At 46.5% G+C, this 26,016-nt stretch overlaps 1 protein-coding gene across 1 annotated transcript in view; it reads left to right on the top strand.

Moving 5' to 3' along the window:
• Nucleotides 1–26,016, top strand: part of TRPM8 (transient receptor potential cation channel subfamily M member 8) — a gene marked incomplete at both ends in the record, with an annotated part of 79,295 nt that overhangs the window by 34,495 nt on the left and 18,784 nt on the right. Inside the window, 7 exons of the mRNA XM_080690125.1 lie at nucleotides 1,010–1,155; nucleotides 3,577–3,689; nucleotides 4,430–4,646; nucleotides 15,193–15,284; nucleotides 16,901–17,042; nucleotides 17,953–18,124; nucleotides 20,388–20,565. Coding sequence (XP_080546251.1) covers nucleotides 1,010–1,155; nucleotides 3,577–3,689; nucleotides 4,430–4,646; nucleotides 15,193–15,284; nucleotides 16,901–17,042; nucleotides 17,953–18,124; nucleotides 20,388–20,565 — 1,060 coding nt within the window. The remainder of the gene's footprint in view (nucleotides 1–1,009; nucleotides 1,156–3,576; nucleotides 3,690–4,429; nucleotides 4,647–15,192; nucleotides 15,285–16,900; nucleotides 17,043–17,952; nucleotides 18,125–20,387; nucleotides 20,566–26,016) is intronic.

Here is a 26,016-nt window from a genome sequence, read left to right as displayed (position 1 = left end):
TGTCTTCCCTTTCTGTGATCTTGCCATGTGATGTTTGCATTACACCCTCTTCTACTGTCTTATCTCATGTAAAAATGCTTATGAGTTTAGCTTTGTATTAGAAAGGAGATGTGCAATTAGTTATTTGAACAAATTAACATCTCAAAGGTAGAGTGGTCATTTGGGGGTGAGTTCAGGTAGGCCATGGTTCCTAATATTTTGACTTTAAAATCTCCTCTGAGAGCCAGGCACAATGGCAGAAGTCTATAATCTCAACACTTGGGAGGATCACAAATCCAAGGTCAGGTTGGGCAACTTAGACCCTATTTCAAGTGAAAAATAAAAAGGGCTAGGGGTATAGCTCAGAGGTAAAATGCCCCTGAGTTCAATCCCCAGTCACTCACACACACACACACACACACACACACACACACACACACACATACACACACACACACACACACATTACCTCTGAGGTTCTGTGCTCCAGTCTCTTTGCCAGTAAGTTTTGAAATTCAAGCACACTATTAAGATGCCTACATTATAAATGTAGGCATCTTAATAATATGTAAGTATAATATGTAAGCATCTTCAAGTGTGCTTACATTTTTTTTTTTACTTTTGTTATGGCAGTGGTATTATTTTCACACAGACTTATCTGCAAATAATCTTATCAAGAAAACCCAGAAAATAGGATGAAGGGGGTGGGGGCTGTCCTGGTTAAAAGTGGGTGAGGCAAAGGGTCTCCAGTTCTCCTGCCTGCACCCAGACTGAGCTACCCACTGAGGGAGGCTCCCTGTGTCCAAGGCATGAATATCAGTTGTTACCCACTGTCAAGCCGAGCTCGGCTGGCTACAGTGTACCCAAGGAAAGTGTTTGTTCAGTAAAGTTATGTCCTGATGGCTTTATCTTCATGAGTCTTGATTCTCATGTCAAGCTGTGCATGGCTTCAGGGGTGACTGGGGCGGAAGAGGCCAGCTCCCCTGTGGGCCAGCCCTGCCTCTAGCCTCCTTCTCTGGTGACAACACAGAGCTGTTCACGGAGTGTTACAGCAGCGATGAAGACCTGGCCGAGCAGCTGCTGGTCTACTCTTGTGAAGCCTGGGGTGGAAGCAACTGCTTGGAGCTGGCCGTGGAGGCCACCGACCAGCACTTCATCGCCCAGCCTGGGGTCCAGGTAAGCAATGCTGCCACCGAACCACATGCTCAGAAATAGGTCCTGACGTCAGATACCACTAGTAGCATTAAAATTAACATTGAAAACAAACCTTCTGCTCCAGTCCCATAGTCTTAGCAAGGGTGATTGGGTGACAAAACACACAATGGCAGGATGTAGGCAGAGATCCTTGCTTCAAGCGATGATATGGGGGTGTGTTAATCAGCTTTCGTTACTGTAACTCAATACCTGAGAAAATCAACTTGTAAAGAGAAATGTTTTGGCTCCCAGTCGATGGCGAGTTGTCCCTTTCAGGCCTGTGGTGAGGTGTGACAGTGTGGCAGGATGGGGGCACACCTCTACTGACATCCTTCTTCCCACAAAGCTCCAGCTCCTCCCATTAGCACCAAGCTGGGGACCAAGCCTTTAACACGTGGCCCTCAGTGAATATTCAAGATCCAAACCATGGGGGCGAGGAAGAATTTTCTTTGAGTTTCCACAACACAAAGGGTGTAGCACTGAATTTATGGGCTGGATCTCTGGATCTCAATTCACCGTACTCTGACTAGGTGTGCGATGATTGGCTTTAGTTTTCCCTGTGCAAAAAGAACAGAGGAGTGGTCCTAGGGAAGAGTTGTCAGGAGGGTTTGATGAGAGACTCTGTGCCAGGGCTGGTGGAGGAAGTGTCATTCCATCTCATTGATGGGGGCTCAGGGCTCACAGAGGTTCTGGAAGGTTCCCCCTGCTCGCACCGCTAGGAAGTAGTGGCACTGGGATTTGACTTTGTGTGGGTTGTCTCTTTCTTCGCAGACATTCCAGGCAGCCAACAAGTAGCAAGGAGTTTAGGAACAAGTTGATTTTCTCAGGTATTTTGTGATAGTAACGAAAGCTGATTAACATATCTGCTTGCTACTGTGAGGGACCTGGACTCAGTGGGAGCGCTGAGCTATGACGAGGGCATGCAGACATTGCTATTCTGTTCTGGCCTCTGCTGAAGTGTAGGGAGTTGTGATGAACCTAGGCGGCCCATTTGACTGTCCTGGCAGGCCACACTGCCCTGCCTTGGCCCATCTTGCTGGTGTCTCAGATCTCGGGGCCCTGAGGAGGCCAGCTGGGTCTCCTGTCCAAGCTCACAAGTCCTGAGGGTTTGGGTATGATAGATGCCAGGTCACTAATGTTCACTGAGGATCTCATAGCAAGGCCCACAGGAGCCCCTGTTGGCTGGATTGGGGTGGGGGTGGGTGCTTCCTATAGTTGGGTTGCTGCCTAGGGTGGAGCACAAACAGGGCTGCTACTTCCTGGGACTGGGGGGGGCAGTGGGGCCACTGGGTGATGGCCTGGCATGCTGGTGAGGGAGGCTGGGTGTTACCTATCTCTTTGCCCACCCTGCCCCCTCCATCACTGATGTAGGCCCTAGAGAATTTGAATGCAGGTGTTGTGTTCCAGAGGTGAGCCCAGAAGTCCCTGTGAAGGCAGCCACATGGGGAAGGGAGGAAGCAGATGCTGTGTGCTACTGGGCCCCCATCCTGCTGGGGACCCACCCCAGAGACCCCAAGAACCTGCATCAGTGTCGCCATCCCAGTGGTATTTGCCCACCACCCATTGCTTGCTGGGTCTGTTCTAGTCCAGCCTGCCCACCTGAGCGGGGGGCTCTCAGGAGATGCTTCCCCCACCAGAGCTGTGGGTATGGTAGGCCAGCCCCAGTCCCTCCAGGCAGCACCGAGGGCCCCGGCTCTCACTTTGCTCTGCGCCCCAGACACACCAGGCCCTGCTGATCGTCCGGCTGTTTTGTGAGTGCCGTGGTTCCTTTGAAGTGCTCAGGGCTGCGCTAACCCTTGGCTCTTAGAGGCACAGTGGGTTTTCTAATTCTCACCTTCCTGACACTCCTCCCGCCCTACCTTCAGTGGCTGGTGCATTCTGGGGAAAGCTTTTTAGTGGCATTTCAGCTTGAATTGACCCTGGCCCTCCCTTCCTGACTTCCCTTTAGTTTTCCGACAGGAGCCTGACCCATCTGCCTCCAGAAAGGAATCCTTGGGGACCCTACAGAGAAGCTTGGTCATGCCTGAAAATTTGTCATCATTAAAGAGAAAAGAGCTAAAAGGATACTTGTTTAAGCTTACGTAGTGGGAGTCAGAGTTGGTTAAAAATTAATGTTTATTGAATTAGCGCTCACCCAATCTTTATTTCGAAGCTCATATCACTCAATTTAGAAAAGACTTAAAATCAAGCAGAATTTTACAATGTTTCTTCAGAGACCCTCAGGATCCAGGTGTCTTACATGAATAAGAATAAGGTCATTAATTCAGAGTGTTACATACTTTGGGGAGGATGTGGGGGCTAGAAAGAAAGGGCACCTACTATCCCCCATACAATTGCATTAATGAGGCCTCTGGGCTTTGCCTTCTTCTTCTTTTTTTTTTTTTTTTTTTTTCTCCCATGTAGAATTTTCTTTCCAAGCAATGGTATGGAGAGATTTCCCGAGACACCAAGAACTGGAAGATTATCCTGTGTCTGTTTATCATACCCTTGGTGGGCTGTGGCTTTGTGTCATTTAGGTATGAGCCCAGGCACACGACTGTGTGTGAGCATGTGTTTGCGTGTCTGCGCACCCACACATTTGAGCTCTCATGTTAAAGATTGTAAGACTTAGAACATAGGACCTTCAGTGTGGCACCTGTGCACTTGGTCAGACGTCTTCCCAGCTTTTCCTGGGGTTGATTTCTACAGGTAGATGTGAGGGCATGTCTTTAATACAGGGGTTAATCTCCAATTGTCAAAGGTTAGATTTGGGCCAGGTCAACTTTTTAAAAATACACTTTTACATGCCCACAGACTTGGTGTATTTCCCTCCGATTCACCTCTGCCCATTGTCCGTGTTAGTGAGATTGGTAGTGAGGACTTTATGTATGGACGCAGCATTATTTGAACTGTTTCCTCCCTCACTCTTTGGTTTTCCCCTCCCCATCGCTCTCTTTACAATCTCCTTCCACTATTCCACTGGTCTCTTTCCCCATTTATCTGAAATCCCTTTTGTTTATTATTTTTCACCATTTCCCACACATGAGATAAAACATACAACCTTTGACTTTCTGAAAACTGGCTGATCTCACGTAGCATAATATTCTCTAGTTCCATCCATTTTCCTGGAAATGACATAATTTAGTTTGTCTCTATGGCCACGTAAAATTCCATCAGTCTTAGAACACAGTCCTGGCTCCGCACCTGTGTTTGGAGGGAGGGCTGGAGCCCGGGGGCATTGCCAGGATGCTGATGCTTCCCTTGCTTTTCCATCCAGGAAGAAGCCCGTGGACAAGCACAAGAGGCTCCTGTGGTATTACGTGGCCTTCTTCACCTCCCCGTTCGTGGTCTTCTCCTGGAACGTGGTCTTCTACATCGCCTTCCTGCTGCTCTTTGCCTACGTGCTGCTCATGGACTTCCATTCTGTGCCACACACGCCCGAGCTCATCCTCTATGCCCTGGTCTTCGTCCTGTTCTGCGATGAAGTGAGACAGGTGAGGCCGCATGTTGGGCGCCAGGCTCCTCCTGTGTTCATTGGGTGGTGCCTTCCAAATACCAAGAGGAGCAGAGCCATTTCTGGAGTTCAAATGCCAGTATTTTCCCCCAAATAAGAGTTCTCCTTGCGTGGTAGCCCATGACCCTGGGCATGCGTTTTCAGTGTTGGTAATTGGTGAGGTCTCTCGGCGATGCGTTCTGGCTCTCTGCCTAATGTTGATTCAGGGAGATGGATTAGTCAGGAGTGGAAAAGTGTTCAAGAGAGAGAGAGAGGTCGAGGTCCACAAAGCAGGTACTATCATCAGGAGACCTCGTGTACCTTCTGTTACCACTCCCGAGGGGCAGGGTAGCTGGGACAACGTGCCAGGGAAGAACGTTCTAGTGACCAGCATGTCACAGTGACACTGCTTTTGTTGTTGTTGATGTTGTTTTGCTTCTCTGTGTGTATAACTGAGGACTGAGCCCGGGGATGCTCTACCACTGACCTATGCCCCCTGCTTCTGGGGTCCAGCCCTAGCAGGAGTTGGGGCCCGCGAGTGGTGGGGTGAGGAGTCAGCGAAGTTCGGTGTAGAAACAGCACACAGACTCAATGGAGAGTGAAGCTGCTCTCTTTATTTTCTATTTTTGCTCTCCTTACTTTCAGTTTTGGCAAGCATTTTATACTTTCTTTTTTGGCTACATTCTACTCCTACAATTTTTTTCAGAATTAATACATCAGTAAATATACAAAGAACTAATACATCAAGGCAAGGTGACAGACGGCCAGTTTCTTTTTTAAGGGAACATTTCCTCTTACAAGCAACTAAGGAAAAGATCAGAAGTTTATTATTAACTACTAATGTAATATCATAATACTGTCCTATAATAAGCATTAAAATCTCTGATTGATGTACATCATTGTTTTTTAATCAATAGGCACTACTGAGGAGAGGAACGTTTCATACTTTCCCATGTCCCAAGGCTGTGCCTGGTACCCATCTATTCTGCAGCTGTCCATGTACCCAGTGTATGACCAAGGGGGTAGGGTTACTGGGGGTCAGTAGGCACTCTGCCATAGGCTACCTCTGATTACATATGCTGGCCGCCCAGAACTCATGACGGTGGGAACAACTTGCCTTGGCTCTGTTTTAGGTTTATTGTTAATATTTGCTTGGGAAAAGCCTGGGGAGGATCAGTTGCCTTTAAGGCTTGTTTTGCTTGTGATTGTCTGAGTCTTTATAGAATTTTTGTTAGGTTGGTCATTTGGAAATTTAAGTGAAACCTGTACATAAATGTTAAAGCTTCATGGGGTAAATCTTGAATTATTTTAAACAATTTGGGGTCATTAATAACGTAAGTGTCAGGCACCTCTTTGGTAACAAGGTCAATTTCAAAAAATTCCAAAATACCCATGTGTAATACTATTCCCCAGAAGGAGATGTCACGTGCCGTTTCCTGGGAATGTCTGCCATGCAGCATTCCTGCTAAAACGAGCCTTGGTCAATTTTAGAATGGGAAGAAGGTGCGACACCCTGCCCTTTATAGTTTGAAACAGGTTCTCATTAAGTTGCTGAAGCTGGCTTTGAATCTGGGGTCCTCTTGTTCAGTCTCCCAAGTTCTGGGGTTATGGGTATGCATCATTGTGCCCAGATGACCCTGTTTTAAAGCCTTATATTAGTCAGGTGTGGTGGTGCATGCTTACAATCCCAGTACTATATTCCTTGTGGATTTCAGAGAAGTTATGTGAATTATTCGTCAGGCTTTTTTCAGTTTCTTGGACTCTATAGTTTATAGTGCCCTCTCTCTACCACAGAATCCAAAACCTGAGCCCAGGCCTTACCTGTCAGATCAGGCGTTCTGTCTAGTGGCAGCCCTCTCCAGGATGGGGCACTGCTGCTGTGCACTAGGGCATCTCTGTAATTTCGGGCCAGTCTTGTGGCAGCCCCATGCACTGCCTGGCAAGGCCACACTCCTGTAACAGAGCAGCAGGCTTTGACTTACATATCACAAGTTCACTGCGCTGGAGGCTGGGGTCCAGACGAGGGTGTGGGTGGGATGGTTTTTTCTGAGGCTGTGAAGGAGAAGAAGATGGTCCTGTGTCTCTTCAGAGCGTCTGACAGCCCTAGGTCAATCTTTGCCAGCCCCCATTCTGTTGACACAACACTGACGTCTGGCCTCATTTCCTCACGGTGCCCTCCCCGTCTCTCTGTGTCCCAGTTTCCCTGTTTCCTAAGGACACTGGTCATATTGGATCAGTTCATTCTGCTTCAGTGTGACTTCATCTTGACTCTGTGACACCTGCAATGACCGGGCCCACAAAGGTCACAATGTAGGTACTGGGGGTAGGACTCCAGGCTGGGGCAGCAATTCCACAGCAACCATCCACACCTTCCCCAAGGCTCTCTCAGCCACTGTCCTTCATTCCTGGCCATTCTCTGACTTACTGCGAGGCAGCCCTAGAGGGAGGGACATCCTGTTGGAGAAGCGGAGCTGAGCTGCAGGAGACTCCACAGCTAAACAGGACTGCGCAGGCCGGGGATGAGGGAGTCATGAAGAGAGGGATGGAGGGAGGAGAAAACGCAGCTGGACTTGCAAGTCAAAGTAGCATACAGGAAATCACTTGATTTCTCCAACCTCTGGTTCATGATACTTTGAGGGTACATTTTCTGCTGTAGGCGGTCACCGAGCCTAGCAGGGAGATGCTGTTCACAGGGACCTGAGTCAATTCCTTATCTGTCAACTCCACGGGGGTACTTCCTCTGAGCTCCTGCAGTTGCTGACATGTGCTGTTTTAGTGAGAGTTGGTTTGGACGTTTTACATCTGATCCTCAGGGGTTTGCAGGGGATGGTGTCCTCACTGTGTAAGCGTGTGTTTAATAAAGGGACGATACAGCAGGCACTTCCTAAATTACCTAAGAGTTGTGCATCCTTTGGGTAGCCATGGTAAGGCTCCAGGGACCAGAACTGGGGAGCAGAAGAGGCTCAGCAGCATCTTTCTGAGCAGAGACGACCCTGGTGCCTCTTCTTAGAATAGTTGGTAAAAAAAATCTGAAGGCCTTTTTCTGCTTTTTTTTACCCTTCATCCTCTTCCATGTTTCTTTGCCAGTCTTCTCCTTGATCCTGCCTCTTAACTCATCAAGAGACAGAAGCTTCCAGGCAAGGCCAAGGGTCATTTGGTTCCCTTGGGCATCTAAAGAAACCATGAAGCCATGAGAAAGGACTTATTCTAGGTGGCTTTGGAAGGCAGAGCTTGGCCTGGATGGAGGATGTAGGAGACACATCTTAGCTAACGGCAAACATTTTATTCAACCATGCTGTCTTTCAACAAGTGTTTACTGTACACCTGCTGTGTCCCAGGCACTGTCCTAGACCCTGGAGATATAGCAATGAGACAAAAAGACAAATATCTGTACCAATGGAGCTTTCTGCCAGTTAGAGATGATGGACATTCAGCATCTCTTGATATGACAATGTGGTTTTTGTTCTCAGTTCTATTTATGTGGTGAATAACATGTATTGATTTGTGTATGTGGAACCACCCTTGCTTTTCTGGGATGAAACCAATTTGGTCTTGGTGTACAATTCTCTTTATATGGTTTTGAATGTGTATAGCTAGTATTTTTTTTAGAATTTTTGTATCTATGTTCATCAAGGATATTGGTCTTTAATTTTCTTTTCTTGAGGTATCTTTATTTGGTTTTGTTATTAATGTGATACTGGCCTCATAGAAAAAGTGGGAGAATTCCAATTTTTTTGATTTCCTGGAACAAGTTGTGAAGTATTGGGATTAGTTCTTCTCTGAAAGTTTTGTAGAATTCAGCTAAAAACCCATCTGGGCCTGGGCTTTTCTTTGATGGCAAACCTTTTATTGCTGTTTCTATTTATTTTTTATTGTTTGCTATTGGTTGGTTTAGGCTTGCTATGTCCTCTTGGTTCAGTTTAGGTAGGTTATATGTGCTTAGAAACCTATCGATTTCTTCCATGTTTTCCATTCTATTGGAGTATAAGTTTTCAAAATAGTTTCTGATAATCCTTTGAATTTCCCTACTGTCTGTGGTGATCTCTCCTTTTTCATTTCTGATTTTAATGATTTGAGTTGATTCTCTTTTTTGGGGTTAGCCAGGGGTTTGTCAATATTATTAATCTTTTCAAAGAACCAGCTTTGTGTTTTGTTGATTCTTTGAATTGTTTTTTTTATTCTTTATTTAATTTACTTCTGTTCTGATTTTAATAATTTCCTGCCTTCTGCTGGCTTTGGGATTTTACTGTTGCAGTTTTTCCTAGGTCCTTGAGATGTGTCATTAGATTGTTTACTTGGCAACTCTCTGTTCTTCTTATGTGAGCACTTGATGCTATGAACTTTCCTTTTAACACTGCATTCAAAGTGCCCAATAGATTTTAGTATGTTGTATGTCTATTTTCACCTATTTCCAGGAATTTCTTTATTTCTCCCCTTATTTCTGATCTTACCCACTCATCATTCAATAGTATATCATTCAATATCTCTGTATTTAAATAGTTTCTTTTGGTCTTCCTGCTGTTGATTTCTACTTTCCTTCCATTGTGGTCTGAAAAGATACAGAGAATTATATTACATATTTTGAATTTGCTGGTGCTTGCTTTGTGGCCCAGGATGTGACCTATTTTGGAGAAGGTTCCATGGGCTGCTGAGAAGAATGTGTATTCTGCTGTTCCTGATTGCAATATTCTGTATATGTCTATTAAGTCCATTTGGTTTATAGTTTTCTTTAGTTCTGAAGAGTCTTTACTCATATTTTGCCTTGATGATCAATCTAGTGGCATTAGTGGTGTGTTGAAGTCTCCCGATATTATGGTATTTGGGTCAATTTGAGATCTGATGTCCTGAAGGGTTTGTTTTACAAATGTGGGTGCACCCACATTTGGGGCATAAACATTTACTATTATTATATCTTCTTGGTGAATTGTTCCTTTTAATAAAATGAAGTGCCCTCATTTGTCTCTTCTGATGTGTTTTAGCGTAAAGTCTATTTTGTTGGATAACCGCGTTGCTACCGTTGCTTGTTTTTGCTCTCCATTGGCATGATATATCTTTTTCCATCCTTTTACTTTCAGCTTATGAATGTCTTAGGCTGTAAGGTGAGTTTCTTGCATGCTGCATATATTTGGATAATGTTTTCTAATCCATATTGCTAGTCTTTGTCTTTAAATTGGTGAATTAAGTCCTTTGACATTCAGAGTTATTATTGAAATATGATTTTTATTTTCTGCCATTTTGTGTTCTATCTTCTGTTTGATAAAATTATTATTTCTTCTTTGCTTAGTTGCCCTGCTGATCAAATTCATCTCTTCTCTGGTCCTGAAATTTGTTTCTTTTTTATTCTTTATTTCTTTAAGTATTTTTTTCAGTGTTGGCTTTATAGTCATAATTTTTTTGAGATTCTGCTTATCTTGAAACACTTTTGTTTCTCCATCAAATTTTAATAATAACCTTGCTGGATATAAAAGTTTGGATGGAAGTTGTTTTCTTCCAAGGTCTGTATTACGTCATCCCAGTCTCTCCTGGCATTCATGGCTTGGGTTTTAAAGACTGGAGTGATTTTTATTGTTTTTTCCCTGTATGTCACCTATTTTTTATTCTCACTTCTTTTAAGATTCTTTCCTTAGCCTCTATGTTGGCCATTTGGATTATTACATGGTGTGGGGAGGTCCTTTTATCTTGTCTTAATGGTGTTCTGTGTGTCTCCTATACATGTATGTCCAAGTCTCTTTCCATGTTTGGGAAATTCTCTGAAATTATCTCTCTGAAGAGATTATGAATACCCTTGTTCTGTGCCTCTATCCCTTCTTCAAAGCCTTTTATCCATAAATTAGGACATTTCATGTTGTCCCATAGTTGTTGGATGTTTAGGTTTTGTTGTTGAAATGTCTTCTGTATGCTATTGACTGTACTTTCAGTTCTAAGTGAACTGTCTTCTAACAGCGATATTCTGTTTTCCATCTAATCTTCCAGAATTTCTTCCTATTGCTGTCTTCATTTCATTTCTTGACTCTTTTATTTCATTCCAGGCCTTTTTCTGCTTCTTTCTTAATGTCTCAATTTCCTCTTTCATTTTCTGTACACTTTCTGTGAGGCCTTTCCTCATATTGAAGATCAGGATTTGGAATTCTCCTTCTTGCATTTCTTGTAGGTCAGTATTTGTGATTTCCCTTATTTCCTCATTGTTCCTAGTTCTCATATTTTCAGGGCTCCCGGGTTTATTTTTCTGATGTCTTGGCATCTTCTTTTTGTGTGTGACTCTGTGGATAATCTGTCTGATCCAATCTTAGCAGTAGGGATTTAGAGTTGTCAGCAGGTTTGTACATGGGTAAGCAGTGCTTTTTTTTAATGGTGAGGGTTGGTAAGGGGGGAGGAGCTGGGGTGATGAGTATAAGAGTTGGGTAAAATAGAGGATATGATTAAGTTAAGTAAGAAATTAAGTATAATAAGGTAGTATCCGGTTGAGAATGAGAGAAGGTTAGATAGTAGGATTCTTATAATTAGTACAGAGTATTCAGGCATGGAGATATGAAATAGCTTGAATATAAAACAGGGAGATACAGGAAGAAAAAAATGTTTTGAGAGAAGAGAGTAGATAGACTAGAGGGAGGAAGCTTGTAAAAGCAAAGAGGGAGGGAACAAACTTGCATAAAGTAAGACAAGTTACAAAAACTAACAATTATAAAAAAAACACCAAAAGAAAAAGAAGAAAAAACAGACAGTGTGAAAGAAAAAAAACAGCAGTCCTGATAATTTACATATATAGGGCACATCCCATATAATATCTGTGTCTGTTCACTGGTAGATTCTGGAGTATATTCCAATGTCTCTCATTTGCTCTGTAACCTATTGTCAGCTTTTGGACCCACTTTATGAATGTTTATGCCCCTTTCTAGCCTTTGACAGCTTTGTGCTCAGGTGTCAGGGTGTTGGTGTCACTGTTAATGAGTCCATTTAAGCTCAGGGTTCTGTGTTTTCCCACCCTGGGCTCTGCACTTTCCAGCCCTGGGCTCTGCTCTCTATGGCCCTAGGCTCTATTCTCTTTGACCCTGGGCTCCGCACCCTCCAGCCCTGGCTCTGTGCTCTCCACCTTGGGCTCTGCAATCTCAGCCCCTGTGCTTTGCGCTTTCAGCCCCTCAGCTCTGTGCTTTCAGGCTCTTAGCTCTGCGCCTTCCGACCCTGGGCTCTGTGCCTTTTGGCCCTGGGCCTGCACCTCCCTACTTGCACTGGCAGAGGGCATCCAGTGTAGTCTTGGAGTGACCACCTGTGACCCTGTGCAGGCACCGTGCCCTGAGCACTATGGGCTTTTCCTGTGTCTCTGGAGGTTCTAACTAGACTACTTTCGGGATGAGCTGCCAGATCTTTGCCTGCTGGGGTCCCTGTGGCTCCTCTGGATGGTTGGCTTAGTACAGCAACACTTACCTTGCTGTCCTGTGGGTTGGGTCTCTGGAGAGCACAGTGCGCCACTGCAGGTGTCGCCTCTGGAGAATGCACGGGCTTTTGGATCTTTTTCTGCATCCCCAAAGCACGGTGCTGGTTGCTTAAGATGCTGGAACACTGCCCCCACTCTCTGCACTCAAGTTCTTGGATTACTTGTCTGGATTTCTTGGGGGTATGGAGCTGGAGCCAGAGCTGGCAATCGTGGTTCGAGCTAGAGGCCCGTGATGTCGCCGGCTGCCACACCAGGTCAGTCATGCACTCAGGCTCTTTGAAGTGGATCTCACATTCAGAGTATGGGATTTTCTTCCAGCGTGGTTCTCTTTTTTTTTGTGCTTTTGTTAAGCTGTTTATTAGTATCTTCCTTTTCTTTTTTGTCAAGATGATGTCTTCTTGGTAGTTGAATTTTATTTGTTATGGCTACTGAGATGCGCTGTATCCCACAGTTGCCATGTTGAATCCAGTGTTTCTCTGAACTAACACTTTGAATAATTCAGAAATCCTGCCTAAAAAAGTGCCCTGTGTAACTGTGTGTGGTGGCGCATGCTTGTAATCCCAGTACTTGGGAAGCTGAGACAGGAGGATCGCAGGTTTGAAGCCAGCCTCAGCTACTTAGTGAGGACCTCTGCAACTCAGTGAGACCCTGTTCCAAAATGAAGAATAAAAAATAGGGCTGGGGGTGTAGCTTGGAGGTAGAATGCCCTGGGTTCTATCCCCAGTACTGCAAAATAAGTAAGTAAGTAAATAAATAAATAAATAAATAAATAAATAAATAAATAAATATAAAAAGAAAGAATTAAAAAATTCTTTTTTTTAATTCTGGGGGTATAACTCAGAGGTATAATGCGCCTGGATTCTAGCCCCTACTGCAAAAAAAAAAAAGTGCCTTGTGTTATTGCCAGCAGCATGGGTTCAAGCCCGGTGCTACTGTTGGGGTGTTGGGCAGCTCTGATTCTGTGGTCCCTGAGCCAGCCTGCAGGCAGAGCTGTGAAGAGGCCTGTCGTTAAAAACTCTGACACTTGGGGTCACTGTTTCCCTTTCTGTTCGCAGGCTCTGTGTTTGGACTGGATGGATTGGTTTCCTCCAAGAATAGGTTAGGCAGGCCTGCTGCTGACTTAATCTCGTTTTCTCTGAAACAAATCAAAACAGGAAGCTTCTGGTCTTAGGTTGTATCTAGGACTCAAAAAACAGTGCTCTTCAGTGTCTCTTTGCCTGGAAGCTGAAGCGAATATGCTAATTTTGGATTTTTAACTAAGACAGTCAATAGTATAATTAGAATTGATAAATCACCATGGCTCTGCTAAACAGACATTGCAGGGGTCTATTTAAGATAGGGTAAGTTGTGCTGGTCCTTCACAGAGGCACCCTTCCACTCCGAGGCACACTGCATCCCTGGATCTTTAGAGAGACCCTGAAGGACAGGCCTGGTGTTTTACATACAGCTTATCTGCCAGTCTGCTCAGAAAAGAGGCCTCTGTTTTGTTTTGTTTTGTTTTTTAAGAAAAAAATTTCCCCTATACTGGTGTGTGGAGCCCTAGAACTGACCTATCTCAGACCAGGATTCAGGATGTGTCCCAGGAGAGGTTGGGCTTGGGTTGTGCAGATTCTTGGGTTTCTAACGGCCTCCAACTGGGAAGAGAAGCAGGCAGCCGGGACGGCCAGTGGAGCCACCTCTTCTTACCAGGCACAGGGAGAACACACAGCTGTGGGTGGGAATCAGCGCTGCCCGGCAGGGCGCATGCACCTGCCCCTGTCGCTCCCCAGGGTTCCTGACTGAGCTCTGAGCCCTAGTCACATGGCCCACCCGGTCCCCGATCTGCGGGTGTCCACTGGCTTCATGGGCAGTTGACTTCACTCCCTGTTTGTCTGCTTACCATCCTTAGGGGATGCTGGGAAAGTCGGCCATGTGCACTGGTGGCTCCACATAGGAGCTCCAGGGACCTCTGCCAGTCTGAAGAAGTGGCTGATGGAGATTTGGAACCGCAAGCGCCTTGGCCTCTCCAGGCCTTGGCGTCAGTGGCAAAGTTGGAAACGTGATTCTGAATAACAGACTCAGGCAGGCACGTTCCTGCAGGGAGATTAGGATGTGTCACGTTCGTTTGGTGGCGTTTCTTTGCTGTTGGTTTCTTGCTGGCACAGGTCAATCTGGTGCTTCTGTATTTTAGCTTGATCGGGGATTCCATCTTAGCTTTGCTCCAAGCCTCTTTGCATTTCTTTCTAAGCATATTTAATGTCTGTCTTTCCATGGAACTGTGAATTCTGGAGAATCAACATTGAATCTAATCAGTACCTTTGTGTCCCAGCTGCCTGGCTCCAGTGTTTGGAATCTTGTGGGCTCTCAGTAATGACACATATTATTTATTTATTTTTGTGGTACTGGGGATTGAACTTGGGAGCATTATCCAAGGTGTACTTGCAGCCTTTTTTATTTTTTTTAATCTGGAAACAGGGTCTCACCAAGTTGCGGAGGGCCTCACTAAGTTGCTGAAGCTGGCTGCAAACCTGCGATCATCCTGTCTCAGCTTTCCAAGTATTGGGATTACAAGTATGTGCCATCATGCCCAGCTCTCAGTAAATATATTTTGAATGGATGGATAAATAGAAGAGTTCTACGATCACTCTGGAATTTCCCCAATCCAGTTTATGGATTGCTGGGGAGGCCCTTCTTCCAGTAGATAATCCTCTCATTAATCGGGATGCTTTCCTACCATGTGCCAGAAAAAATTTACAATAAGTTCACAAATCTATGATGCCAAAGGTCTGGCGAACCCACTTCTGTAATTGTACACTGTGCAGTCTACACCACTGTCCACGGTAGCCCAGATGTTTTGCATTAGCGCATCTAGGTTGTACTGCGCCTCTGCGGGCTCCTCTTGAAAGGATGAATGAATCCTTTTTCTTGCCTTTGCCAGCAACACATGACAGCAGGACAGCTAACATCCGACCCACTCTCCGGTCCCCCAGAACAGCGTGAGGCTGTGTTAGCGTGTACTTGGCACATTATTGGCTCAAAACAAACCTGGAAAAAATGAGTAGAAATTAGGAAAGCTGGAAGCAGATGATGTTTCCAGGCTGCTGACGCCCCGTCTGTCCCTCTCTCTGTGCTGCAGTGGTACATGAACGGGGTGAATTACTTTACCGACCTGTGGAACGTCATGGACACACTGGGGCTCTTTTACTTCATTGCTGGGATTGTGTTCCGGTAAGTAGTCCTCACGGCCCTTCCCCCCTTTCATGCGTTTTGGACACATAGTGGGGAAGGCTCTTTGGACATTTCAAGGCCACGGGAGGTCAACTGCTTTGCCTACCTAGTAGAGATTTTCAGAAAAGGCTGTTGTCTCTGCTTTTTTGAGGCACAGCTTGGTTGGTGTGAAGTATTGTCTCCTATCTTGCGGTGATCTGTGCTTCTCAAGCGTTCTCTGTAGTTTTTCTCTTTGTCCTCATAGGCTCTGGGGAGAGAATCGAGGCAGGCAGAGGAGGGTGAGGGTGCTAAGCGTCTTACAGGTTGGTTCAAGGGGCCACATCATCTTCCAAGATGCATTTATTTGATCTTGACTTGGGAGCTGGCCACAGAGCCTGCCCTTCCCGTTACCAGCAGGTTGCCCCATCCCACAGCCAGCTGTGTGATCATACAAGCAAATCCAAACTTACCACTGAGGGCCAAGCCCAGGACAGGCCTGGGTGTACTCAAGCCACGACTCCCAGTACCCGGGCTCCATCCTTGCAGACACCTTCCCCAGACAGCTTCAAGATAAGGCAAACAGCTACATCCGAGTAGCCTCACCTGTTCATATTTACAGCCACAAAGAGCCAGTGCGCACCCCCAATTTGAAGGGGGTGAGACTCAACTCCTTCCTCAGACAACTCTCCTCTACACTCGGGGTGAAGATCCCAGCATTTGGGCCCCAGTGGGTTGATCATGACCCCTAGGTCATTCCAGTTGGAAAGCACATGCGGCTTCGAATCACGCATTAGGGGTGGTTAGCAGTCACATGGCCGGCACGGTCAAGTCTCAAGGGGCTGGTCTGCATCTCTGTGGAAGTCCCGTGAGCCGGGGAGTTGGGGAGAATGTCCTGAGTTCTGAGGAGGCGGGAACTCCGAGAGCTCAGGGTTGGGCCTTTCACCAAGAAAAAAAGGCACAAGACTGGGCTGGTCGGGGTGTTCCTGGCCCGCGCCCCTCGCTCAGATCCCCAAAATCACGTCATATTTTAGGGAAATGGATGGAACTAGAGGATATTACGCTGAGATCAGCCAGTCTCACAAAGTCAAGGGTCATATGTTTTCCCTCGTCTGTGGAAGCCAGAGAGGAAATAGAAAACGTAAGGAACTGTAGACAAAGCAGAGAGAGACCTGTAGAGTAGTGGGAAGGGATTTGGGAAGGAAAAAGAGGAACTGAAGAAGGAAAGCGTTCACACGATACTGTGGCAACGTGAGAAAGTATCACTGCCAATCCACAACTTGTGTGGCCCGGGGGAGGCAGTGCGGTAGATGTATAATTGCAGTGTGCTAGTAAAATAATTTTCAAAAGATCCAAACTTGCTGCTGGGTGTGGTGGTTCGCACCTGTAATTCCAGGACTTGGGAGGCTGAGACAGGAGGATCACAGGTTGGAGGACAACCTCAGCAACTTGGGGATACTCCCAGCAACCTGGTGAGAGGTCCTGTTTCAAAACAAAAACTAAAACAACGGCTGGGGGTGTAGCTTGGAGGTAGCATGTCCCTGGGTTCAATCTCCACTGCCACACAACACACACACAAAAAGACCTACACTTTGAAATATTTTGCCGATATCTCCCAAGTCGTGTTCTTCTCCCTGCAGGCTCCACTCCTCCAATAAAAGCTCTCTGTACTCTGGCCGAGTGATTTTCTGCCTGGATTATATCATATTCACGCTCAGGCTGATCCACATTTTCACCGTGAGCAGGAATTTGGGACCCAAGATCATCATGTTGCAGAGGATGGTAAGAGAGCAGCGTTCTTGCCGCCGTGGCTTCTCCTGCTCCGCTCCACCGAGGGTTCCACCGATGGGCGGCAGGATTCGGTCCCTGGAATTGCGGTTGCCTGTTGCTGTCAGTGAGACTTACTTTCCCCCAGTTACTGCCCCACCCCCAGGTTAAATTCCGGGACAGGTGGGAGGGGCTGGGGCTCAGCGGGTGTCCCGTGAGCTCATCTGGAGGGGTCTTTCCAGTGCTGAGGCTGAGCCTGTGGGTTAAACTCAAAGCATATCTGCGGCAAGTAGTCACCATGAAGTCAGGCTTTGTGTGCAAAAAAAGTTTTTAAAAAACTTTCCATTTTTGTCTAGTAAGGACTGCTCTTGTTTCCCTAAGAAAATAAAAAAGAAAGAAAAAAAAAGAAGAAAACCCGTACAGAAATAATTTATGGGTTTAAAAAAATGCAAGTACAGGAGGTGCCTCCCCAGGTGGCTTCTCCTTTGTTCCTGAGCTGGGTTCTCCCTCAGCTGGGGGTGCTGAACTGGTTTGGAGACAAATGAGCGAAATTCCATCCGTCAGGATTTATTCTGGTGATGGTGGCCATTTTTTATTTAATTTTTTTCAGCACTGGCGATGGAACCTAGGGGCATTCTACCTCCAAGCTACACTTTCAGCCCTATTTTTTATTCTTTTTTTGAAACAGGGTCTCAGTGAGTTGCGAAGGGCCTCCCTAAGTAGCTGAGGCTGTCTGTGAACCGCAATCCCCTTGTCTCAGCCTCCCGAATGCCGGGATTACAAACATGGTCACGGCCATTCTTTAAAATCCTGTCTGACCTGGACCTGGGAGGCCCTGGAGTCCCTCACAGCCTACCACTCGTGGCCGAGCTGTGGACCAGGCACCGCCGACACGGTCCTGACTCTGCTCTCTGTCCCCCGGCAGCTGATCGATGTCTTCTTCTTCCTGTTCCTCTTTGCCGTGTGGATGGTGGCTTTCGGCGTGGCCAGGCAGGGCATCCTGAGGCAAAACGAGCAGCGCTGGCGGTGGATCTTCCGCTCGGTCATCTATGAGCCCTACCTGGCCATGTTCGGCCAGGTGCCCAGCGACGTGGATGGTAAGGCTGACGTGGCTCAGGTGGACGCAGGGCTGGGAGGAGGTGGTTCTCCCCGAGAGGATTTGAGGGTTTGACTCCCTCAAGACCTTGTCTTAGGTGGGACACACCTATAATCCCAGTACTTGAGAGGCTGAGACATGAGGATAGGGATTGCGGGTTGGAGGCCAGCCTCAGCAATTTAGTGAAACCCTGTTGACAAAATAAAAAAAGTAGGACAGGGCTGGAGGTGGGAGAATGCCCTAGGTTCAATCCCCAGTACTGCAAAAAAAAAAAGAGAGAGAGAGAGAGAGAGAGAGAGAGAGAGAGAGAGAGAGAGAACGAAAGAAAAGAAAAAGAAAAAGGAAAGGAAAAATGAGAGAAAGAAAGAAAGAAAGAAAGAAAATATTCATCTTGAAGCCTGACTTTTTTTTTTTTTTTTTGGTGTTACTGGGGTTCCTGGAAGCCCTTCTACCTCCGGGCTACACTCCCAGACCTATTTTATATTTTTGAAACAGGGTCTCTTATGCCAGCGTGGCTGGCTTCGAACCTGCGCGACCCTCCTGTCTCCGCCTCCCAAGCAAGGGGATTACAAGTGTGTGCCACCACGCCCGGCCAGAAGCCTGGCTTTTAAACTTCAGCACTCCCTCTTTGCCGGCCCGTGTTTGGAGCAGGCTGGTGGCTCTAACCTGCCCACACCCGGCTCACACAGAAAGGATGGGGTATAGGTGGATGAGTTCACATTTTGAACAAACTGTGGGAAGCGTGGTCATGATGCTGGCCACAGCCTCGGCTTCTCATTTTCCCATCCGATGGTGACAATGACCCAGATGGTTTCCTTGAGTTGCCTGCCTCAGTTGCTTTGGTCTTTCTGGCCTCTCTGTGGAAGCCTCTTCCCATACCTTTGAAGCAGCTCCTTTCCCATGATGTGCCTGGTGGTTAAAATCCCGAATCGGCGTGCTGTACTTGACATTTTCCATAAGTGTTTGCATTCTGTGTTCAGAACAGCCCGCGTGTGGGTAGGGTTAGTCCCGCAAAGGGTTCTAAGATCCAGCGCTAGGCTGATTGCAATCTCCACCAGCCCCTGAGGTGCTCTGTGCCCTGGGGAAGTGCTGCCATCTTTCTGTCTCTCTGATCTATTATGGGTCAACCTGGCAGCGCACAGTCTCCCTGCAGGGCCCCTCCCTGACCACCTCCCACCCACGCTCTGGAGACAGACCTTCATATCTCCTGCCTTCCAAGAGGCTGCTCAAACACAGCTCAGCATGTCCAAATGACAGGTATCCATCACCCTTTGGGAACTATACTTCTGTCAAGTCCTACGAGCTGGGACCTCTTCCCATGGTTATGCACCTCAGAGCCTTGATTTCATCCCTAGATCCAGGGCATCGGCTAGCTTTTTACCTTTTCTCAAAAATGTCTTTGAAATCCAGCTGTTTCTCTCCTCTGCCCATGAGCCACCCCATCGCCTGTCTGCCTGCGTCTTAATCCCAACCTCCCCGCGTCCCTCTCTGGCTCCTTCAGGCCTATGCCACAGCCAGGGAGATCCTTTGGTAAAGAGAACCTCATGTGTCATTTCTTTGCCTTAGACAGTCTATGGCCTCCCACTGTTTTTAGTACAAAAAGTAAAAATCAACAGGCTTGGTCACTGTGTACCTTCTCTCTTGTGGGGGCTTCCAGATGTGCCGGACACCTGCTCCTTTCCATTTCTTCACATGGTTGCTTCCGCTCATCCTTAGGCATTTATTTACTTTTGGGTCCTGGGGATTGAACTCAGGGGCATACTACCTCCAAGCTATACCCCCAGCCCACTTAACTTTTTATTTTGAAACAGGGTCTCACTATGTTGCTGAGGCTGATAAACCTGCAATCCTCCTGTCTCAGCCTCCCAAGTAATGGGATTACAGGTGTGTACTACCATGCCTGGCTGCTGCTGAGCCTTCAGCTTTTGGTTTAGAGACCATTCCTTCTTGGGTCTTCCTGGATGAACCACCTCCATCCCTCCCCTCAGAGTACCTGGTGCATTATCTCACAGGTGAAGCTTCAAGTCTGTGTGCTTTGTCACCTGCAGACCCAGGAGGCTGTAAGCTCCCGGGGGCACAGAGCACATCTACTCTTCCACCTTGATCTCAGTGAAGTCCTGGGTCATGCTAGCTGCTGCACATGCTGAATGGAGACCCTGCTGATGCTAAGGATAGTGCCTTAAACAGTACAGGAGGCCTTCCATGGCCACGTCTCGTGACCCCTCCAGGGAAACTCAAGGATTCTCTTGGTTCTCCACTCGCAGGTACCACGTATGACTTCTCCCACTGCACCTTCACCGGGAATGAGTCCAAGCCCCTGTGCGTGGAGCTGGACGAGCACAGCCTGCCCCGCTTCCCCGAGTGGATCACCATCCCCCTGGTGTGCATCTACATGCTGTCCACCAACATCCTGCTGGTCAACCTGCTGGTCGCCATGTTTGGGTACGTGCTCAGCCGCGCCCAGCGGGACAGAGGGGACCCTGGGCAGGGCAGCAAAGGAAACGAGGGTCCAGGTCTTTAGGGGACTGGTGGTCTACAGAGGGTGAGGGCCTTAAGGTGGCCGCATTAAAAATGCAAGGTGACCCTGTAAGTCGTGCCTCAAGTTTATTTAATAGCAATGGCCAATTCCTGCAGCCAGCTCTAGTAAGCCAAGTCGTGTGCCGAGCACCTCTTCAGCAGCGTCCCCAGAGCGCCCTGATGCTGTCAGGGTGGTGACCGCAGTGCAGTTCGGCTCACCTGCCAGGTTCCTTGTTTTTATGAGACTCACTGGTGTCGATTCCAACATCTAAAGGACGTCAGGCAGTTGCTGCTTTAAATATTTCAGTGTAAATTAATTTACAAGGAGTAGAGTTTAGGTAGCGACTCTCCTTTGGAGCTCATGTCTCATGAGTTTGAGAGGGGTAAATACTAAGACTCTAAAATATTTCTATTGGCTTTGCCAGTCCTCCTTAATATATTGAGAACATGATGCTTTTTAAAAAAAAAAAATTCTGCTTCATCTTTCTTTGAAGGGTTTGAAAGAGTCCTACATGGTAGTTTTAATGGAACAATTTGCTTTATACTTTCTCCTATGGTAATAGCTATTTCTTTGCTTCATTGATTCATTGTGATTCTACCTAATGGTGGGATTTGTTGTTACATATTTATACATCCATATAACATAATTGGGTCAATTTCACTTTACACTAATTCAGGCACAGGCAAACCATTTACAACCAAATGCGTGAATTTAACAAATTATTTACGAAAGCTTGTGTGGAAGAGGACTTTTTAGTCCACACTAGCAGCCCAGAGGCTATCACTGGCAAGATCAACACATCTAGTTTCATAAGACATTTTTTTAAGATAAAAGGTATTGCAAAGTGGCAGGAAATAGATAAGGGGAAATATTTAAATGCATATGATGAACAGACTTTAAACTCCTAGTAAAGAAAGTGCTTTTGAAAATTTATAAGAGAAAGATAACTACAGAGAAAAACCAATAAAGAAGAATTCCAGTAACCCGAAAACATGAAAAGGTGCTTAACTGGTGAGTGGTAAAGTTCTGATGGAAAGGCTGAGATCCGACAGATGTTAAAAAGTCTCTGGTTTGGGGGAAGAGGCTGGGAAGTGAGTATTCCTGCTGAAACATGAATTGTCACTAACTCTTTGGAAAATAATTTGGCAGTATCTATTATAGGGCACAATGCATAAAAACTTTCACATCTGGGACTCTATCCAACAGATGTACGAACAAAGACGCTTATTGGGTTATTGTGTGATGCCCATAAATAGGAGAAAGGCTGAGTGAAGTTTGTTATATTCATACTATGGAATATATAAAACTCTTTTTTTTTTTTTTTTTTTTTTTGGTGGTACTGGGGTTCCTGGAAGCCCTTCTACCTCCGGGCAACACTCCCAGACCTATTTTATATTTTATTTGGAAACAGGGTCTCTTAAGCCAGCGCAGCTGACTTTGAACCTGCACGATCCTCCTGTCTCTGCCTCCCAAGCGGGGGGATTACAAGCGTGTACCACCACACCTGGCTATACAACTCTTAAAAGACAAAAGTATATCTTTATTATTGACTTCAAAAGATAATAATTTAATGTAAAGAAACAAATTACAGACTAGTGTTATGGTATAATCTCATTTCCTAACAACAAAAGCCAGTAACTAAAAAAATCAAATATATATTCCATTCCTTATAATGACCACATATTACTTTTTGGTTTTTTTATTTTTTTTATTTTTTTTGGTGGTACTGGGGTTCCTGGAAACTCTTCTACCTCTGGGCTACACTCCCAGACTGATATATATAAATATAATTTTTTTTTTTTTGTGGAAACAGGGTCTCTTAAGCCAGCGCAGCAGGCTTCGAACCTGAGCAATCCTCCTGTCTTCACTTCCCAAGCGCAGAGATTACAAGCGTGCGCCGCCACGCCCGGCGACCACATATTTCTTTTAAACTTAGAAAAGTGAATGAGAATAAGCACTTGTCGCCTAGAGCCCTGAGACTGCGTGATGCACAGGGACCCCAGACAAGCTCACCCGCTTTGCTGGTCAGTGGCCTCGGCTTCAGGCAGGCCTGGGTGGGGACACGCCCCTCCGAGGATGTCACAGCTGAGCAGTGAGTGGCCCTCTGATCCCCACTGTCCCACTTCCTTCTCCGGACTCTCAACTCTGTGGCCAAAATGAGGATTCTAAAGTGTCAGCTCCCCCACGGATCACCCCTGGGAACCCTTACGGGCTCTGCCCCCGGCAGGTATCACACCCACCAGTACCTCAAACAGTGGTGCTGACGGGCGTGGGGTGACAGGTCTGATAGAAAGCCTGGCCAGAGAGAGAGAGAGGGTATGAGGAGCCTTAGCACAGTCTTTCAGGGTAAACTGAGATCTGCCTCTTTCCTACCTCTCCTTTATTTCTTCTTTCCCATCTCATTTCTACCACCTGTTTGCATAAGTTTCCCCTAGCGCCTGGCCTTCTTGCCTGTTGATCCAACATTCTCTTTGCAAACTGCCCCCCCCCCCCCCATGGCTGCCAGAGCTTTGGCTTCTGTGCACACCTGGCAGGGAGCCTGTGCTCCACTTTAGTTCTGAAGATGGGGCTGAGGGTTTAGCTCAGCAGTGCAGTGCTTGCCCAGGAGGCCACATCCGTCCAGAGGGGTGGCCTGTCTCCCATGATGCACTCTTCCCTGGTCCATCCTCACCTTCTCCTGCCAGTTCTGGCTTCAACTTCCCGGAGTGTCCCTGATGCCCCTGCCCATGTGGAGACCCCAAAGCATCGTCCTCTTCAACAGTTCCAATCTCTGCTCCTTCGGGGCCGTGTGCCCCGAGGCTGGGGATTGCGCCTGCGGCCTCAGCGCTCGGCGCTCTGTGGGTTTGTTTGAGGAGTGAAGAGAACAGGTTCTTTCCTATGTCTACTTCATGATCCAGTGGGTGGTTATGAAGTCAGCTTCCTGGTGAGTTCTTTACTGAGAAGTTTCCGTGGTGTATAACAGACCAGCAAGAGACTCACTGCAGAAAGGTACAGCATCTCTTCTGTGCCAGAGGCCTGGGTCCTGAGGGCCACATGGCCAGTAGTGTCAAAAGATTATGTTGTTGTTGTTGTTGTTGTTGTTTTGGTTGTTGTTTTCTTGTTTGTGTTTTTTGTTTTGATTTTTGTACTGCGGATTAAACACAGGGGTGTTCTACCTCTGAGTTAATTATACTTCCAGTTTGGTTTTATTTTATTTTAAAACAGGGTCTCATTTTTTGTTTTCTTGTTTGTGTTTTTTGTTTTGATTTTTGTACTGCAGATTAAACACAGGGGTGTTCTACCTCTGAGTTAATTATACTTCCAGTTTGGTTTTATTTTATTTTAAAACAGGGTCTCATTAAGTTGCTGAGGCTGGCCTTGAATCTGCCATCTTCCTACCTCAGCCTCCCAAGTACTAGGATTACAGACATGTGCCACCCTGCCTGGCTTATCATAAGTCCTTTAAGAGGGATGTGCCAGCCTCTCTCTTACTGTACATAACTGGTGGCCTGGAGGGACTCAGGAACCCAGAAGCTTCTCACTTATGGGTGGCCAGACATTGTCACAGTGTCCACATGTGTACCATATGTGAGAGGGGCCCAAAGTTTGAGCTGGCAGAGGAACGTGACAGGTTAACAGGTGTCTGTAGCCACATATGGGGAGAAAAATCTATTTCCAAACTTGAAGTTAGTGGGGAGGAAATGGGGTTGCTTGGGGTCTTGTTTAACAGGACAATACATCCCATCAACCTTTACATCAAACTCTGGATAGTTCTGATAAGAACTGACAACTAAATATATCCACAGAAATTAACCCAAAGGCCCCAGCTACCAGCGCCAACACCCTAGAGTTCAGCGAACCCCAGAATTTCTCTTTGCAAATTGTTCCCAAAGTCACTCACCTCTCCTGTTATGGCCGTAATGGTGCTGTGGGCTCTTTTTGCTTTATTCAACTAGAATTTGTTGAATATGGAAATTAAAACTAATAGCTTGGTGCAGCTTCAACAAATCTTTATTACAAAATCAGTAGAAAATAAAAGGGAAGAGAAGAAAAGCATCATGCCTGAAAGTAGCGCTCTCCCCCTCTACCTCCCCGGCCTTTCAGTAGATTTTGTGTTGATAGGTTCTCATCAGCATTACTAAGGCAATGGACTAGTAACTTATTATTAGGATTATTCTTCCAGGTGGTGCCTCTTGTCTCCGGGCAGGGCGTTTACTAAGTGCAGGGGTCAGTGATCTGGCTTCTTCCTCTATTGTATTAGGCAGTATTGGTTGCTCATCAACTATGGGTGCTTTGAAGCAACACACAGAGTTTACTATTCCTATACCCCGCCTGGGTCACAGAGAAGGGAGGTAAAAAGAGGCACTGATGGCCTCTACATAAGGTTTTAGGGCCAAAGGCTTCAATAGTCTCTAGGGATTCTAAGGCTAGACGCCTTCATTTCTTTGCATTATTTTTTCCCGTTTTCATTCTTACTATAGGTTAGTCATTAGAACAAAGGGCAAAGAGAGAGAGCGGAGGGAGCTCTGCAGTGTAACAGCTGCCGCCCTCCCCGACTGAGCGCCTACACAGCACCCAGGCTGTGACTGCTTTTTACACTTTGGAAATTAATGCCGGAGCAGTTTTCCAATACTGGCACAACTCTTGCAGCCCATGATCTGCAGCATGATCCTGAGGCGTAGACTTCAGAGGTCAGAGGGACAGAAGCCCAGCCTGACAGTTTGGTAAAGGAGACGGGAGTCTAAAAGCTCAGGGTCTGAATTCTGGCCCCTGCTGTCTGGCTCAAAGGTCATGTATCAGCATCCCCCAGCCATTATACTGCACCCCAATCTTGCCCCATCCGTGCTTGCGTGTGATAGTTTGGGAGCACCCCTTCGCTTGGGGAGCCTCCAGGAGCGGTCCTGGTTTAAGCCAGCAGCCTTTTCTTTGCTAATTCCTGGGTAAGGAATGATGAATGCTGGGATTAAATCCTCAGCACAGATAGGTGTGGTGGTGTACATCTGAAATCCCAGTACTTGGGAGGCTGAGATAGGAGGATCACAGGTTCAAAGCTGGCCTCAACAGCTTATTGAGACCCTCATCAACTTAGTAAGACCCTATTTCCAAAGGCCTGGGGGTATACCTTGGAGGTAGAATACACCTGGGTACTGGGTTCAATCCCCAGTACCAAAAAATATGTACAAATAAATGAATAAATCCTCAGAGCACTGTTTCTGCTCACCAGGCCCCAGATGACTCCCTCCTGTCACCACATCAAAATATTCATTTCCAAGCTTAGCCCTACACAATGGCAACCTTGCTACCCACCCTGTAAATGTCCCCCGGGACTGTAAGAGGCATCCCAGTACTGACTAGATGGTGTCAACAGGGAAAGGAAGTGGGGTGGACATCTGGGA

The sequence above is a fragment of the Muscardinus avellanarius genome, assembly GCF_963383645.1.
Source record: "Muscardinus avellanarius genome assembly, chromosome: 2".
In the NCBI taxonomy this organism is placed as follows: Eukaryota; Metazoa; Chordata; class Mammalia; order Rodentia; family Gliridae; genus Muscardinus; species Muscardinus avellanarius.
This window is presented reverse-complemented; position numbering and strand designations above follow the sequence as displayed.